At 40.5% G+C, this 14133-nt stretch overlaps 1 protein-coding gene across 2 annotated transcripts in view; it reads left to right on the forward strand.

Moving 5' to 3' along the window:
* yap1 (Yes1 associated transcriptional regulator) overlaps positions 1-13552 on the forward strand; it is a 32317-nt gene extending 18765 nt beyond the window's left edge. For both annotated transcript variants that reach the window (XM_044120444.1, XM_044120445.1), the window contains 4 exons: positions 4471-4625; positions 7835-7962; positions 9339-9451; positions 10832-13552. In XM_044120444.1, the coding sequence (XP_043976379.1) occupies positions 4471-4625; positions 7835-7962; positions 9339-9451; positions 10832-11067 (632 nt within the window). In that variant the 3' untranslated portion in view covers positions 11068-13552. The remainder of the gene's footprint in view (positions 1-4470; positions 4626-7834; positions 7963-9338; positions 9452-10831) is intronic.
* The last annotated feature ends 581 nt before the right edge of the window (positions 13553-14133 follow it).

The following is a 14133-nucleotide window of genomic DNA, read 5'->3' on the forward strand; positions in this document are numbered from 1 at the left end:
TTCTCTTAAACTTGTTAAGTCGGCAGAAGGCAAATATTTACCCAACCTTCAAAGGTTCTGTGCCCTGGTCATGCTGAGAACTTCCCACAGCTGGCACACCCTCAGCTTTACCTGCCCCAGGTGATCCTGTGCTGCATTTGTCTGCCAAAGCAATCAGCTGATAAGGCCTCGAGTTGCTGGACCTTTGTGCCGCAAAGATCCAGCAACGTGAAGAAGACAAAAGGCAGACTGCATTAACTAGTCTCTTATCGGCGCGGCTCACCTGCAGTCGCCACCTGTATTCACTGCTGATTTACGCCACACACACGGTCATGTCCTGAAAGTTCAACCGTGCTGCTTGCTCTGAGACATCACTCTGGCCCCTTTCCACCTAACTTTATGTCATCAGCTTTTGTGAACACTTTCTACTTAATGTTTTGTCTGTGGGGGAATCCTTGACGGAGGAGCCCTGAAGAAAAATTCCATTTAAATTCAAATCTGAGCTTAGTCACACTGCTTGGTTTAAAAAAAAAAAAACAGCAGATTTGCCCTGATTAGACTGATTATGCAACCCTGGTATTATGGTGAAAAAGCTAAACACACACACACACAGCTACTGAATCTTTGTAGGTCAGCGATAGACTATACACTGCCTTTGAAAAGTATTTATACTCCATGAATTCTTTCACGTTTCCCACAAAATAAATCATAATACTGTGCAGCAGAGAATGACTGTGAAGTGGAAGTTCAACAATACATGGACTTTCAGCTTCACATTCAGACACCTCTACTCTTATTTCCTTAATAAGATCTAGTTCACCCAGCTAGAGGTAATCTAATTAGTAATCTTGTAATAAATATAGTTGTTGGATAAAAGACCTCAGGGGTTTGTTGGAGAAAAATGGTGGACGAACCGGAACATGAATAACAAGTCACAGCGGTCGTTGTAGAGAAGTTTAAAACCAATAATTAGGGACGCACCGAACTGAAAATTTTGGCCAATATCTGATGTTATTCTCATCACTGTTATGGGCAATAACCAATATTTACCAATGTTGTATGCATTATATCTATTGGCATACCTCTTTAAAAGCATTTAAAACATGACCGCACCACTGGCCTTTCTTCTCTCCTTCAGTTAAACACTCCTCCATCCTGCACTGCATCACTATCACATACCCAAACAAAAACCTCATAGTCAACCCCCTTAACTCCCTTTCCTGAAACACAAACTGCAACAAAATGGAAATGTACATCTTTTTGGTAACATTGGCTTAGTTTTACACATTGGTCAATATCAAAATGCTGTCTAAAAAAATTTAATCTTATTGAGAATCTGTGGCAGTATATGTAGGTTTCTGCTCACCAAAGCTCCCCAGAAGCTTGAGATATTGTGTAAAGATGACACAAATTGGTCTCAAAACATGCAAAGCTGGGGAAAACCTGGGTTTAAACGACTGTAAAGTGGGGCAAACACTTTTGTGAGGCGCTGTATTCTGTTTCGCTGCATCTGTAAATCCAAATTGAAAAGGTTTCCAGATTGTCAGAGTTTTTTCCTACCACTTAACTGTATCTCTTCATCAAAGCTTGGGTCTTGATGGATGCGGTGCTGTTGACATGACTCGTGCACAGGAACGCCATCATGAGAACTGTTGAGGGTGCCGTGGTGCCGGAAAGATCCAGCCTCTAAAGGCCTCAGTATCTACACGAGATAAGAAGCGGGAGAGAAGTAACACACTCTCCTAAGGGTACAGATAATGTGTGTGGGAGAGGGGAGGCAGCTCCGTGACTAGTGTGTTTGTTTACGTGCGGGCGGGTGGGGTGGAGAGCAGAGGGCTATGTGGACACAGAGCATGGCGGGGGCGAGATGCGAGGCAGCGGGGGGCCCTCGGAGCTTCCCAGGGAGAGCCCTAAGCTACAGTTCATTCAGCCCCTGCAGGAGTGTAAACAGACAGTGATTGAATGGTGATGAGAAAGGTGCCGAGGAGGCCAGGACAGTGGAGCACAGAGACGCGGGCCCGCATGAAAATTGTGCCACTATCAAGCTTTTGTTTTGGTTGCCACTTGGATCCCATGAGCAAACGCCGCTCCTCATTGGTTCCATTACTAGAACTTCCCTCTCCCTACTACAGTGACAAAGCTTGTGACCTACTTCGCATGCATAGATTGGGGCATTGCTTTGGTGCCTTATGTTTATGAGGTCCACCCCCACCACAGCTAAGAATAACAAAGATTTCACCAGGGGAACAGCTGTGTTTTCATCACAAACACATTTGATATTGTAAACTGGTAGTTCACTTGCTAGAGCACAATGCATTACATTTGTTGTGTGAAAGAAACTTATGTTAATGGTGGTTTTGTGTTTACACAAGCCGATGTAGCGCTGTGTCGCCGAGGACTATCAGATTTATTAGATCAGCTGACGAGGACCTGTCGGGCCAGGAGGAGGAGGCGGTCAGTGTTCAGGGATGATCTGCGACTTGTTCAAGTGGAAACAAAAGGCATAATGAAAGGATAAGTCATGCCTGATGTAATATACAAAGCCTATGTTAGTCAGTGAGTGGGAGGGGATCAGGTCTTACAGGAATGGTTGTTTCAGATTGTCGATAGAAAAACCTTCTGCTGGGACTTCTTGTCCCACGCAACCGGCTGCACTGGATCGCCTCTTCCGAATGCTCAACTTGTTGACAAATGCACAACTTGTCAGTCATGTCCATCACGTTTTAAATATAGCCAAGTGTTGAACAAAACGGAAGTTTCTCGGCTGCCGGTCTGTTTAAGATCTGACTGTAGTGTATCTGTCATGTAATGTGTATTTTTTTTATTTCACCTAACCCATTTAAGTGACGAATTAGTTCTCATGCTTGCTTAGAACCAGTTCTTCCTGTCACCACCAGAAAATCATCTGACTAAGGTGCATCTTCTCTTTACTGGGCAAGAGGAAGAACTGTTTTTGTCTGCTGGAAAGGTGGGATCATAAAGACCAACAATCAATCTGTGTCTCAATTTAGTTTTGTTTTCATTTTTGAAACGGAAACAATTAATATCTTACTGAAAACCAAATGCAATGATTTGTGGAAACTACCACAACCCATTGGCCACTACCACAGTTGGCTAACAGAGACTGAACACAGTTAGGTGTTCAGGCATTATTGCTGACCGAATTGGGCACCTCTTTCAGCTACCAGAGAAATGGCTGCAGCCTGCTTTAAAAATGGAGTCTCATCACAGAAGTCTACTTGAGTGCTGAATTGGTTGGTGACTCGTTGAATACGAGGTGTTTGCCTGCGAAACTAGGACGCAGAGCAGGCAAGCTAACTAGGATAGTTTAGAGCTAACCTGTAGGAAAGTTCTGTCCACAACTTTTTCTCAATATATTTATCCCTTTGAATACAGGATGAATTATGGGCTCAAAACACAGGAGGCAATGTTGCCTTCCACTAGCCAAGCAACCAGCAGAATTAGCGCATGTGAGATTTCCAGCTCACATTGGTGCTAGCGAAGCGACACAAGAAAGTTGAAAACTGTTCAACTATTGGTGCTTCTGTCGTATCCCACACCGAGTGGCGGAAAACTTTTGCTGTCATTTGTCTTTTCTGTGTTTTTGAGTGTATTATTTACAGCTCAAAATATATATGCAACACCCATAAAACACTGCTGCATTTTTATTTCTGCCCATCTCCTTACCAACACGTTTGAAACCACTTAGGTGTTCTAGCAGGCCACTCGGATGGCAAACCGCTCAGTATCAGGTTTGAATACTTATATTCAAACCTGAAGTGGCAAGCGACAGGTTAGCAGGTATCCGTTACTATGGCAACTAAACGCAGACTAATGGATTGTTATTATAGAAGAGCAACTAAGCACACTGACTTCTGAGAGAGTTTGAAACTCTTTTGAACTTTTTAATTTCCACACGGGATGTGAACAAATCTGCCTTATAAACTTTTGTGTACCTCCTGTTTACAGTGCAGCTGGTAAATACCAATCAAAGATCAGAATACTGGAGATGTTGTTTCCGCATTTATTTAGTCTCAGAAGTTGGAGCTCAGAACAAGTCATGACGTTGGCACCCGAGTAGATCTGGTTGTAGTGGCACATTGGGGGAAAAAAAGCCTGTGGGATTTGCTAGTTGTTCTCACAACTTGTTCCTCTCCTTTTTCTTATGCATTCACACTTTAGGAAACATATTCACAAAAGAAATTGCACATTTCTGTATGTGCCATTTGGTTTAATGTGATATCACTAAAAATAACCAGTATTCTTCTGCAACATGCACAACCTGAAGATAAGTTATTGACTTCTGACTCAGAAACTCAAATTTCCAAGTACAAACAAAACACTGTTTGCAGGAAAAATACAACAAAAGCAGTGATTTTTATGGTATTTATTGAGATTGAATCTACTGTATGTTTTTATGTTTGCTGTTTATATACTGCAGTCTTATGTTTTAAGTTTTGTTTTTTTTTTGTTGTTGTTTTGCTTTTGCAGCGCTGAACCAACAGCGGCTCACACAGAGCGCTCCAGGGAAACAGTCGGGACAGCTGCCTTCCAACACCCTCGGTGGCGTGATGGGAGGAAACAACCAGCTGAGACTTCAGCAGATCGAGAAGGAGAGACTCAGACTGCAGCAGCACAGACCACAGGTCAGCCGTCAGTTTGGTCTCAGTACCTTCATTTTGGAGGGGGGGACTTGCAGGGGTGCATTTCCTTTCTGTGTCCTATGAGTCATGGACATTACATTGGATCCTCAGTGACTCACAGGCAACAGCTTTACTTTGTTATGGGGTTGTAATGCCTCCTCTTGGTAAGTCATGAATTAAGTATAGTGGTGGATCTTAAACCCCTTTGATCAGTTTTTATTGTTCAGCTATCCTGCCCTGTGAGTCATATGTGGTAAATTTATCACTTCCTTACAGTCCCGCCCACACAGGGTGGTGCTGCAGCGTCCCCTGATTTACTCAGGACTGTGTCATAAGCTGGAGACTGAGCTTTATGGTTATGAATGAGAGTGCTGGAGACTTTGTTTACCCTGCCATTCACTTGGGTTGTTTAAAGTTCACGGTGTAGGAAATGACCCGTGTGTGTACATGCAACGGGCTGTGAGAAGAATACAGCCATCTGACCTTCCTTAGGGGCCACGGAGATCATGTGCTGTATGTTTCAGCAGTCATGTTGTTATTTAGTCCTTATAAAGCACTGCAAAATTAATTTTGTTTTCACAGAGAGGTTTCTGCTGCAGGAGCTCTGTTTCCTGGCTGATTTAAAATTCTTGCCAGATATTTTTTATTTATTGTTTTTGCTGGAATCTTTTGTCTTGTGGCTTTAATAGCTCGTGCAATAAAGGTTTAGTATTTTCCAAGTAAATATTACTGTTTTGGCATCAATAAACTTAACAGAACTTTAAAAAATCAGTTTAACAAAAGAAAAAATAATAATAATAAAACAGACCTAACATTTTGCTGTGCAACCTTGGCCAATCTGCAATGACTTCCTAGTTGTGCTATTTTTGTGCGTCCACACATCAGCTAATCTGATGTGTGCGAGTGGATCTGCTTTATTCTACAGCCTCCTATTGAAAGTACCCTTCTTTTTCTGGTCTTAACAGATTACTCTGCAGATAACTGCGAAACGACCTGACTTGTCCATCAAGTTAGCCAGAGACTGGCACTGGTTTTACCTTCATCGAACAGGAAATGGGACTTTCAGTGTTGGATGGAAAGTACACCTTTCCAGTCTCACTAGAGCAAGAAATCTAGGGTGGCGCAATGGCTGCACCTTGCAGAACAGAATGACTGTAAACCAGAAACTAAAACCTGCTGCCTTGACACACCAGTCACTTCTAGTTTGACACAAGTGCCACATGGAAATCTGTGACTTGCGTTTAAGCAGGACCTGTTTTGCAAAACTGTCAGAATAAGTCATAACCCAATCGACAAGAAAAAAGTCCCCACACTTGTTGGGCAGTGACTTTTAATGCAGAAGCGTCACTCCCCACTCAGAGCCGGCCTTCCTTTTGGGGGTTTTCTTCCCGTAAAAGCTGATTCTCAAAATAGTGACAGTGGTCAAGTCATTTCACCTTCCCGTTGAAGGAGTTGAAACAGAACAATGTGACATCATATCCTCAACCTTATCTAAAGCAGCATGTGTAGCAAACAATTGTCTTAGACTGTGGCGGCTGGCCCCTTGTGTAACATAATACTTTGAGGGGAACAGGAGGGGGTTGTATGGAGCAATGTGTTACTGCAACAGAGCTGCAAGTCCATTGGTTCCCAAATTTTTTATAACAAGTATCACTATTTTTAAGAGACGTGTTGGGTTATGTCATAAAAACAAAAATGTAGGAGTGGTTTGATTTTTTTAACCAAAAGGTGACATTTTTGGAGCTTATATAATTTTCAGAAATTACTCCACAAGTTGGAATTCCTTTTGGGAAAATTGTAGTTTTCCCCATAAGAACCTCATCAGAATATTAGGCATTCATATAGAACACATTGCATGCACTCAAATTGATCAAAAACAAGTGCTTCACAGACATTGAAAAGACACCTTGCAAACCTTAATTATCACTGCAAAGAATGCCGTGTTAATTCTTCAAATTACATAAAATGTGGAACTGAAGAAATTGACTTAAGTCAGGAAGACATTAGGCAGCAAAAGACTGTTTAAATAAAACAATGAAGTTTTTGTCTGAATTTAAAACAATGTGGTAAAGTTTAACTTGTATATAAACAATTTAGCATGGTTCCTTTAGTAAAAATACAGTTATGCCTTTGATTTATATATTCTTTCCTCTTTATCTAGGTTTTATATAAAAGACAGCTTTTTGGATTTTGATGCACTGTTAGAGAAACTGACAATTTTACTATTGGAATTTTTAGCTTAAAAGACTAGTTTTCAAATTTGGCATTAAGGATGCAGCGATGCGAGAATGGGTGCCAGTGCCGATATTTTTATTGTAATATGAAGCATATTTCTCTAAACTTACAACACCATGAAATAAGTCTATTTATTCTCTGCTTCAGTTAAAGCCTTCGCCACCCTGCACTTCTGTAGCCAAACAAGTGTAACATGGCCAACCCTCCAAAAAACAAAAATGACAACATGAAAAATGAATCATTTAATACTATCAGCCCAGTTTCATTTATTGAACTGATACCAATATGTAAAAAAAAAATTAAAAATTGGCCAATACCGATGTTGATGCCAATATCTTGTACATCCCCACTTAGCACAGAGCTTAAGTTCTCACCAGCACTTTTTACTAGTTATAGTTTAATGTTGTCCTCTTTGCTCCTGTTGGGATTTTATTTCATTTATAGCTTGAAGAACACCATCTTTTTGGCTGCTGCTGTTAAGCCTGTCACAATAAGTAATAAATCAATTAGTCACATAATAAATGAAAGTGAGCAAGATCATTTCCATTTTCATGCTTTTTTTGTAAATTGTACTTTTTCTTTAAAGAAATGCTAATCTTTAATATTGAAAATTGAGCATTTTGAAAAATGGTGTGAATATTTGGTAAACAAGTTAGTTTGCGCTTTTATTTTTCTACAAAAATCCCAACTCGCAGTTTTTCCTGTTTTCCTTGTCTGAGCCTAAAAATTGAAGTCCATTGTTGAGAGGACAAACTTGGATTTCTATGCCTTTGTCTCAGAATAGTCTGAAGGTGACAATATTGTCGTTTATTGCAATAATTTGTTGGACAATTTATCATCGTGACAGGCCTAGTTGTCTCACAAATAATGAGTGCCATAATATGCAAAACCGACTGTGGTACCATGGTATTAGATAGTTCAGACATATTTTTAGGAAGCTGCAGCTGTTCGTAATCGGTTTCTTTCATCTCCCACAGGAGCTTGCTTTGAGAAACCAGTTGCCCACCAGTATGGATCAAGACGGCAGCACAAACCCCGTCTCCTCTCCTTTGGCCCAAGATGCTCGGACCATGACTGTCAACAGCTCTGACCCATTCCTCAACAGGTCAGTCTCACACAGAGAGCTCTGTAAAGAAAATGGAGGAAGTCTTCCTCTGTCACAGCAGAATCCCTGACTTGCATGAGGCCGCCTGCCAAAAAAACCTCCAGTTCTGGTTCGGCTCGTCATGCTTACTGGCTCCTGTGTGAGGGGGACCGGTGCGCTGGGGCGTTTGAGGCCGCATTACGCAAGCTGCGAAAACAGAGGGCCTGTCTCTGGCCTTAAACCCTCCTCACATGTTAATGACTCACACAGACCAGCCGGAAGTTTTCCGCACGGCAACGACCCCTGGTGTACAGCGACAGCATAACAGGTCGCATCAGAGCTAAAATGGTGGTGCGTGTTATGAAAAGCACTTTGTTAGGACTTTATTAGATCGGAAACAGCTGCCGGTTCGGACAGACGGCAGAGTTCTCCGCACGTAAACAGAGCAGAGCGTCACAGCGGAGTGTAAATCCGAGCGCTTCAAGCTGACAAAGTGTGGAAAGAGCTGAATAGCAAGCAGGCTATGAGAGCATGTGGTCAGGTCAGTGGACAGGCCAAACTAACCCCCCACCCATTCCCGTTCACTCCGCTCCCCACGCTCCCCCTGCTCTCACAAAGGCTTCATTCATCCTGCCTCTGCCATACTCTGCCTACATATTTTTCTGCTAATTAGTATAGGCTTGTCAAATATCCTCTTTGCTCCTTTTGTCTTTTTGTCCCTTTCATTGTTGCGTCTTTTCCTGTTATATTGGGTGAAAAAGTGAATTAGGTGTGTGAGAATTTAACAGATCAAATGCAGAAGCTTCCAGCTCCATTTGATGGCAAAGGAAAGTTGATGAATTTGAGAAAAACTTTTGAGGTTTCAGTTGGATTTTAATTAGTTTTAGGCCATTTAGCCTTCACAAACCAAAGAGCCAAAACCAGCCCAGCTAAATAAAACTCTCCTGAAAAGACAACTTAAAAATGTTAATAAATATCTGTTATTCTAAATCTGTTAATTTTTCAAGAATCCTAATATTATTTCTGGGTTTTGTTTTTTTTATTGTTTTAAAACAAGAGCAGAAACATAGAACAATGACTTTTAAAAAAAAAAAGAGAGAGGATTCATTTTCTTTTACAGGATGTTGATGTTTGGGAAAAATTATGGAAGTTTAAAAAAAAAAAAACTTTGTGAGGTAATAATGACAAATGATAGTTGCTTCATTTTATTGTCAAAATCCAATGTGGGATTTATTCCATGGGAAAAAAAATAATACATTTGTGTATATTTAAAAAAAGTTGGTTCTGCACTTTTTTTTATACAGTTTATTAGGAGCCCTTGTGGATTCTCTAGAACGGTAGGTTGGGGACCCTTGAGGCAGTTTCTAATCGATGTTTTGATGTTTGTGGATTTCCAGCGGGACCTACCACTCCAGGGATGAGAGCACCGACAGCGGGCTGAGCATGAGCAGCTACAGCGTTCCTCGCACTCCAGATGACTTCCTGAACAGCGTGGATGAAATGGATACAGGTGAGTATATCACTCACCTGTATCTCTGGCACTGTCATGGCAACAAAACTGACAAAGCATGTTAAATTTGGCATGCCTACCTGACAAAGAAAAAACGACTCTTAGCTCTGCAGATCATTCTGATGCCGTGAAACTTTCTGAACACGGCACCTTAGCCAGTCAGCATTTGTGGAATATTTCCGATTCGTTTCTAATGGAAGACAGATCTGGACTGCAGGCTGGCCAGTTAGGCGATCACAGAGCCTCTCTGAAGCAAGACTTTCAAAGACCTACAGAATCAGGTTTAGCATTAATTTCTCCAAAAAAATGACAAACAAATTTTCATGGAAAATATCTCCCCTTGATTGTAGCTTATGTTTCCCTCAAATTCTTGAACAAAACCCAAAGTTTCAGCCATGTGGAAGTCATCTGATCCATTGGTGCAGCCGCATACCGTCAACAGCGCCATCTTTTACATCTCCTGCTGATAAAGAGCCAAAGTTTTTAGCAGCAAACTTGTGGGTAAAGTCAAGGTAAACACCTCCGTAACTTTCCCACATTGTGTCACGTTACCACCACACACATCTGGTTTTATGTTGCACATCCTTACAAAGGAGTGCAGAAAAATGAAGTGAATTATGCAGTTTTCAGGATGTTTTTTTAAATAGAAAATATGAAAAATTTGAATTCTGTCCTCTTTTCGCCTGAAAACTGCAGCCATTTGTTGGGTGTCAGAAGTCCACTAATTTGTAAGTGGAGTCCTCCTCTGTGCTGTACACAAAAAAGTTTTGTAGCGAACAAATAGCATCATAAAGTCAGAGGAGCGCATTTTGTTCCACATTATAGTAATGCAACATTCAATCGTTTGTTCATCACATAAAATCAAAACAAAATGCATAGATGCTTCTGATTCAGTTCAGCTGTATTTGTGTGTTGACAACAAATGTCATATTGAAGCACTTCACAAGATATACAAGTAAAACTTGTAGCTTGACAAAATGTAAAAAAGTTGAAGGGGAGTCGATATTAGATATGTGACTGCTTCCTTTTGTATTTTGATCTTGAGTTTAAATTGTTTGACAACAGTAGATTAGTAAATACTGGCCTTTTCCAGATTCTTCTTTTATAACCTCACTAGTTATCAGGTTATTTGTTCTTTTTGGAATCTTCAATATTGTATTATTTCTCTTTTTATGCTAAAAACATCTTATCTTTGCCTGGATCCATTTCCAAGAGTGTTACTAGAATGCAAGCAACCTTTAGTTTTTTTTCCTAAAACTGTGATTCCTGTTTCCCTGTCTGTAGACTGCTCCCTTTCTTTGTAAAGTGATTTATTTTGGTTCTGTCATCACTTCCTGTTGAGGCTTGATCCAACAAAAAATGTCATCTCCTGTTCATCAGGAGACCCTCTCCCAGCCTCCATTGCATCGCAGCCCAGTCGATTCCCCGACTACCTGGACGCCATCCCCGGAACAGACGTGGATCTGGGCACCCTGGAGGGCGAGAACATGGTGGTGGAGGGCGAGGAGCTGATGGCTAGTCTGCAGGAGCCGCTGAGCTCCGACATCCTCAGCGACATGGAGTCTGTGCTGGCGGCTACCAAGATCGACAAGGAGAACTTCCTGACGTGGTTATAGAGGACCCAAGCAGGGTGGGGCCGGGCTGGGCGCTGCGTACCACTTGTTCCCCGCTGCGCTCTGAACTGTCGCTTGCTCTGATCTGTGAAGGATTCATAGATGCTTTTACCAGACATTTCAGCGAGCCTCTCTGAACTTCTATGCCTCTCAGCATGTAAGGCCTAACCTCTTTTCAGGCAGTATTTTGATCTTTTCACTTGTGTTTTTGTTTTTTTTTAATTTGTCTGTGTCTTCAAGGCTGGCCTATGAACAGACAATTATGCAAGGGCCCCAAAAATTTTCACAGGTCTTTCAGCTTATTTACCCAGATGGTAGCTGAAGTGACCAAGTGCACATGTTCTTCTGCAAGGATTGCCCAGGTTGCTTCCCACCTGGAGCCTCTGGAGCCTCTCTTGTTTTTGCAGTGCGACACTAAGCATCTGTGTTTGGGACTATTGAATTTAGTTAAATAGCTTTATGTTTGCCTCAAGCGTTTTTTTTTCTTTCTTTTCTTTCAACGAGCCTGAAAAAACCAAAAATGATGTATTCGAAGCATAAGGAACAATACTGATTTGGAGTGAAGGTCATTTGAGGCGCGATTTGGAGTTGGTGGCTTTGCTTTTTGTTGGGGTGGGGTTTGAAACTGGGGACCGACTACATCGCTGCTTGGCTGTGCCAGCAAGTCTAAGTTAAACCTTTAATAGATCAAGTGCCTTCGGATGTATTTTTTAAAGACGTGAGCAACTCGAACAATTTACCCAGTATGTATAATGCAACGATAGGCGTCAGGATGTATTCATGCATATATAAGCCGCATGTTAATTGTTTTAATAATCAAACTGTATTATGTTTTATAAACACAAGGTGATTTTCGGGGGTCTTTTTCCTACCAGTAGCTTCTTTTTATCTTGTTCTTATCCAAGCCTAACCTAAAAAGTTGTTTTATTTGTAGCTTGTTACACATGTATAATAGCTTAGATTTAAAAAATAAGGTGTTTTTTTTTTGGAGGGGGGGTGGTGTTTTGTTTGTTTCTCTTTCTTTAATAATGTAACGGGGTCAACTGTTATGAGAGCACCAGATTTCCTCTGCCAAGACACAAACTAAATCGTTTGGACTTGTTTATCTATCTTCTGATTCTCTCCTTTTGCTTTACGATATATATTCACCTGTTAGTGTTATTGCGTTTTTATTCATCGCAAGCTGAATTTTTATCCTTTCTCTGCTAAATATTAACCAAAAAATGGAAGATCTGTAGACTCGACAGATATTTTAGCTCAAATCAGTTCAAGCATGTGACAGGATATATGAATTTACAATGTGTGAACCTGAGCGCCCTCCCCGCAGCCCGCTCTGTGTGATGACGCGTTGAGCGTCTAAAAGAAGCAACGGTTTGAATCGGCTGGGTTGGACAAGTTAAAGCAGGTTTTAGAGTCATGTTTAAACGTAACCAAGAAGGAAAAATGTTTGGCTTATTGCTGGAAGTTATACAGCGTGTGTGTGTTTTGTTTGATGTTTAATGGGATAATTCACAAACAATCAGATATTTCAGTCACGATTCCAAAGATGCTTTTTTTTTTTGTCTTATTTTTAATTTTAATTTTTTTTTTTCTAATGACACTACCCTTATTAGAAATGTCAATCGGCCTCCACATGAACAAAACTGTATAAGCTAATGAGATGTTTTCTGTATGTTTTAAGTGTTATCAGACGCATCTGACTAGTTCTGGCGGAGAGATTCGGCGGTATCTGAACAAAGAAGAAAGTGATTTTCGAACAGCGAGCACATGTTTACATAATTTTACAAAAAATGCTCCGGCCGCTGTGCAGACGACACACCGACAGCTTCTCTCGTGATCATGGCGATGTTTACATGGTGGCTACATCTGTGCATTAACTGCAGTAACCTTTTGGATAATCTTGATAGAGGCCTTGCTGGATGGCACACTGATTCTGTTGCCAGCCCAGCAGTGAATTGATAGCATTAACTTGATGGAACACATGCGTAAACATGTATCGTAGATTAGAGGACATTAACTTTTTTTTGTTTTTTTAATTTGTTATTTTGTGTGAGAACTTCTTTGTAGTACAGATTTTTACTGATTATGAAACCATGTTTCAATGAATTTTAAAACAGTGTTTGGAGAGAACAATGCAACTAAAATAAGTGGTACCCCACAGTGCTTCCATAACACACCTAGTTTTCATTTAATGCAGCGATGTTTTGTTTTTTTGTCACATAACTGATTTTTTATTCTTACCTAGAGTGTAAATTGTAAGAAAATTAGTTGTTGACTCATTTTAGCAGTAGAACTAATCACAAGTTAATTTGTTTTAGTATTTAGAGTTTTCTAAATGCACATGAAATGAATTTATATTCGGTAATGAATGTTCATTTTTGATATGTGCATGTGTTGTAGAACAATAAATCCTGTTACATTATACATTTCTTTATATGATACTTTGAAATTGGCCTTAAATAAAGTATATACGTTGTTTTAAATTTCATTTGGGTTGTTCAAAGTGTTTTTATTCTTTTATATATAATTATACACATTTTCTGCAACCTCTGCAAAGCTTAATCAAGTTTTATGAAACTTCTATTGTAATGCAGTACATCTGGAAAGTATTCACTTTTTTCACATTTTGCTATGTTACAGCCTTGTTTGAAGTTGTATTAAATAAATTTTATTCAGAAATACCCTATTATTTCAATGTTTCAGTTAGTCGGTAAATCAGACAACCAGAGTATATGGGAATGCCAGATTTGAAATTAAGATTTTGAAATCCTAATATTTAAACAACTATTCAGATTTATGTGAAACTTCAAACGGCCCTCAAACCAAATAACTGCTTTTAAGATGCCTGGCTGTCTCCATGCCTCCATGCCTCCCTGCTCCAAGGCGCCAGAGTCTAAAGGCTGGCTTCCCTCACCAGCAGTAACTCAGATCTCCAGAAGCCTCCTAACCAACCATTCATTTGCTCCAGGTGTGCTAGAGAAGGAACGCATCTAAAAGCTGCAGGGTGGTAGCTCTCGACCCGGACTTGGTCTCCAGTCCTTGCTCTAAATCTTTTAACGTATCTGTGGA

Source organism: Gambusia affinis, linkage group LG06 (genome assembly GCF_019740435.1).
Source record: "Gambusia affinis linkage group LG06, SWU_Gaff_1.0, whole genome shotgun sequence".
NCBI lineage: Eukaryota > Metazoa > Chordata > Actinopteri > Cyprinodontiformes > Poeciliidae > Gambusia > Gambusia affinis.